General features: G+C 47.3%; 1 protein-coding gene across 1 annotated transcript; it reads left to right on the plus strand.

The window, feature by feature from the left end:
• Nucleotides 1–313: 313 nt before the first annotated feature.
• On the plus strand, nt 314–1,511 carry LOC138354976 (gastrula zinc finger protein XlCGF57.1-like). Its single transcript, XM_069309667.1, has one exon. The coding sequence runs from the start codon at nt 348–350 to the stop codon at nt 1,389–1,391; it is 1,044 nt and encodes a 347-aa protein (XP_069165768.1). The 5' UTR covers nt 314–347; the 3' UTR covers nt 1,392–1,511.
• The last annotated feature ends 3,179 nt before the right edge of the window (nt 1,512–4,690 follow it).

Raw genomic sequence — 4,690 nt, forward strand, 5'->3', positions numbered from 1 at the left:
TGAAGGACCTTCGACAAACCGCCGGCTTCCTGTCCTCGTCAAGGTCCCTAGTGCAGTAGTGATTCTCAAGTAAACTCATGTTGTGCATCCGCCAAGGGAGAACTGATTCCTTAAAAAAGTATACAATCGTAGGGTATTTTGTATGAAGAAAGAATTCCAAGTACATTCTTTAATTGGAAAAATGAGAACAAATATGGGTGATAAATGTAGAAAACAAGTAATAAGCAAAAAATAATAAGTAGGAAAAAAAAATATTAAACCAGAAAAAATATTGGAATGCTTGTATGAGCGTCGAACGCCATTTTGTCAGGAACAACTGGTGTGTCCAGACTCGAGCATAAAAGAAGATGAAGACTCACCAGTGTCCAGAGTGTGGGAAGGTATTCACTCGTCTTGGAAATATGAAGACTCACATGTTAGTGCACTCAGACGACAAACCTCATGAGTGCTCAGAGTGTGGGAAGAGATTTAATCATCATCGACATATAAAGACTCACATGTTAGTGCATTCAGGTGAGAAACCTCATGAGTGTCCAGAGTGTGGGAAGAGATTCAGTGTTCTTGGACATGTGAAGCGTCATTTGTTAGTGCATTCGGGTGACAAACCTCATGGGTGTCCAGAGTGTGGGAAGAGATTCAGTCAGCTTGGAAGTATGAAGACTCATATGTTAGTGCATTCAGGCGACAAACCTCATGGGTGTCCAGAATGTGGGAAGAGATTCAGACAGCTTGGAAGTTTGAAGACTCATATGCTAGTGCATTCAGGTGATAAACCTCATGGGTGTCCAGAGTGTGGGAAGAGATTCAGTTTGCTTAGAAATATGAAGACTCACAGGATAGTGCATACAAATGAAAAACCTTTCGAATGTGCCGTGTGTGGCAAACAATTTAAGCACCGTAACAGTATAATACATCATAAGTTAGTACATTCAGGTGATAAACCTTATGAGTGTCCAGAGTGTGGGAAGAGATTCAGTCATGTTGGAAGTATGAAGACTCACAGGATGGTGCATACAAATAAAAAATCTTTTGAATGTGCTCTATGTGGCAAAAAATTTAGACACCGTAGAACTATAATACTTCACATGTTAGTACATTCAGGTGATAAACCTCATGAGTGTCCTGAGTGTGGAAAGAGATTCAGTCGGCGTGGATATATGAAGACTCACATGATGGTACATACAGATCAAAAACCTTTCGAATGTGCTGAGTGCGGCAAAAAATTTAGAGAACGTGGAACAATAATTCGTCACATGTCAGTGCATTCAGGTGACAAAAGTTATGAGTGTTCAGAGTGTGGGAAGAGACTCAATCATCCTGGAAGTATGAAGAGGCACAAGATGATACATTCAGCTGATAAGCTAAACACTTTGAGTGTGGGAGATGATTGAGAGAATGTTGAAGTGTAATGAAACACATATGAGTACACTGACTTACCTTTAATATAATATATAATTTGGAGTTTAGCTTCATCATGAACACAAAATATTGTAGAGGTGACCCACGTGTTACAACAATAGTACAGTAATTCACCTGGAACTGTCGTCGTAGGGAGAGGAAGGGCTGGTAGGGTAGGTGGAGCAAGTCTAGGCTCCTCAGGAAGGGTAGGACAGAGGGAATCAATGCCTCTTAGGGGTCCTATGGGCACATATCCTAAGTGCCAGTGGTGCCGGGCAGGCGTCGTCCGCGTTGGGTCACATGCAGTTCAAATCTGGCCCACTCGGCCTGCGCGGGCTGCCGCGCGGGTAGGCCGTGCGCCGTCGTCGTCCACCAATCAGGGCACAGCCCTGCCTATACTGTAAAATGTCTCCTTGGCGGGCACTTTGAATGTGGTTCCCTCTACACTCCTCCCGTCCCTATAGAACAATGGGTATGTTGGAGGGAAAACGTTTCACTATATACAACATGTCTTTTTTGTAAAAAAGTCTGGTTTCATGAATGGGTCCTATTACAATTATTACCCGTATTATCTTTGCACTATACACGAACTGTTTCAACATTGCATACACTACACTATTCCCTTTCCTTTTTTTTTTTTTTTTTCTTTTCAGCTTCACTCTTAGGAATTTGTCCTAACAATATTCCTCGCACCGAAGCGCTGCTCCTTGAATGTGAGTCCTTTGACAGAGCAACCCTCTTCTCACATCTCACCCCCAGGATCCCAAGGGAAAGCAATTGGATCTATGCCTTCCAAGAACTGACCAAATGCTAGTTCATTCTTTATTTTCTTCTGAGCCCTCCTTTCCACATTGTGTCTTAACGGGCCCCACTTCCTGTGAGAATTTTGCTTTGCTTCCTGATCCAGACCTGTTTGTTCAGTAGTGGCATGGTCCCGAATTGCCACTTTTGTCCTGCATTGGATTCCTGAAGGAGCCTCACTTGACGAGTTCTCACTTAGCATAACCAAACTCTGTTGGTTGTATGTGTCTGATGTGCTAATGTCCATGTCCCCCCTGTCAGTGTGAGCCGAGATGTCTTCCACACCTCTAGACAATATCTGGTCAGCATCTTGCTCCGATGCCCCTCCTTGGCCTGTTATGCACTGGGTCGGAATTAGACCGAATGAGCCGACCCGGCAGCGTTTAAAGACGAATTCTGGTCCTTAAATGAAACATGTGGCTTGTTGCCCGAGGTGTCCCCGTGCTGGCGGACTGCTTCCTCATCCCTTTCGGATTCCTCACAGTCCCGAGCAAAATGACCCTCTTTCCCACACCTGTAGCACTGAACAGGTCGCCTAGGGGATGGGCTACGGCGATGCTGTGGTGACATAAGAGCAACTGTAAGGTGCCTCAAACTCTCACACACCTGGTCCAATCTCCCGTTGGTCTCTGAGATGCCTGCTACCAAGGTGTCCAACTTCGCCTCCACGCCCCTGGAAGATAAAGGATGCGAGCCCGCACTCGATGGTCGGCAACTGTTGATTCCAAAACCTGAAGAGCTGGTAGCCGGTGACGTGCCTGGGGAGCTGGGGAGGGCGAGTGTCGAGCGCCGAGAAGCGTCATTACTCCTGGGTGGCCGCTCATACTGGGAGTACCTTCCCACTGCATTCACTCGCACTGCTGGACCTTGGGGCACTCGGTGATGGGAGTCGTATCCTTTGGAACCTGAGGAACCGTGGATCGCTATGGCATTGTGCTGGAAGGTTTGGGCCCGATCGATAGCCTCCTCCATGGAGGAGTTCCTTGCATTGGAAATGTATCCTGCCAGACTCTTATCCTGTAATCCCTGGCCAAATCTCATTACTGCGATTTGTTCCACTTCCCACCGTGGCAAATGTTTGTAAGCCCGATGAGCCAAGTGGTGGGCCCTATCTGCCCAATCAGCAATATCCTCTTCTGGTTCCTGCTGGGCCTGGTTAAACTTCATCATGGCTACATCCAGAACTTCCCTATCGCCAAATCGCTTGATCATCTTATGCATCATGCGAATATAATCGATCGACGGTTCTCTGTCCAGTAAGCGATTGTAAAAATCACTTGCCTTACCCTTGAGGCACCATCCTAACTGTGTCAATGACGTAGGCCCGCTCCAGTCCTTTTCCGAGGCATAAGACGTGAAGCGGCGGTAGAAGGTGGCCCAATCTGACTTCCCGTCATAGTCCAATGCCCGAGGTGGTGTGCGGAAGGTCTCCTTTTGTTGGCGATAACCTGTCCGCCTGCTGCGGGATAGAGAGGCATCCGAATCGGAAGTCAGAGAGCTGTGTGACGAGTGTCGAGCTGTCCGTCTCCTTGATCGAGCCGATCGATGGCGGGAGGGGCTCCCCTGCCGAGTACCTTGCTGGCCACTAGCCCTGGAGTAAGCTGGTGACTGAGGTCGACGTCCACGTTGGCTGCTGCTGGCGGCACCCCTAGAGGAGTGGCGGGTTCCCATTTCGCTGGACGAGGACGATGAACGACTTCCTGCCCCCTGACCTAAGGGCCCGGAGCCCTGTTGGGACGGGTCCACCTCAAACGATATAGCAGCCATCAACTCGGGTTTGGCCCGAAGGCGGTTGATATCATAAATGTTGTCCTCCGTGATCACATGGTGACGCCGAAACTTGATAATGCGAGCGGCCAATTTATCTCCTACACCCGGTAGCAGCTGCAGCTCAGCAGCCGAAGCAGAGTTTATCTTGATTAGAGCCATTGTGCTGGTGTCGAAAGTTAAAGCTCCGATATCGTGCCACACCTGGTAATAAGCCTTAGATCTGGGGCCAGGCACCTCACATGTATACCACCCCAAACAGAAAAACAAAACAAAAAAAACACAGACACCAATAGCCACACTTAAGGTTCCAATGTTCAGAGATAGAGATAAATGTTCCACAAGGAAAAATAAGCACTGCACAGTCAATAATGTAAATGATGGGGCCAGGTGGGTTTCAAGCAACATAAAACACTGCACACTTAATTGGTACCTAAATCACTTGAGGCTTAGACAAAAACTGGGCACTTACTGCACTTGCAAAACTGGAAAATCTGATGACAGGCACTTTGAGGAACTTTAACAAGCAATGTGCCTGATTTTCATAAGCACTGGGCTGAGGGTTCTCAAAAACACTTTTTTCAGGTGAACGTGTGGAACTGTGTGCAGGGCGGATCACCATCCACCTTAAATCTGGTATGAACACAAACTCACTGGCTCACTTAATGTATCTCTTTCCCTTGAGCCGTTACTTCTGTAGAAAGCCCAGAACAGGTTACGTCTA

This window comes from Procambarus clarkii, chromosome 65 (genome assembly GCF_040958095.1).
Source record: "Procambarus clarkii isolate CNS0578487 chromosome 65, FALCON_Pclarkii_2.0, whole genome shotgun sequence".
NCBI lineage: Eukaryota > Metazoa > Arthropoda > Malacostraca > Decapoda > Cambaridae > Procambarus > Procambarus clarkii.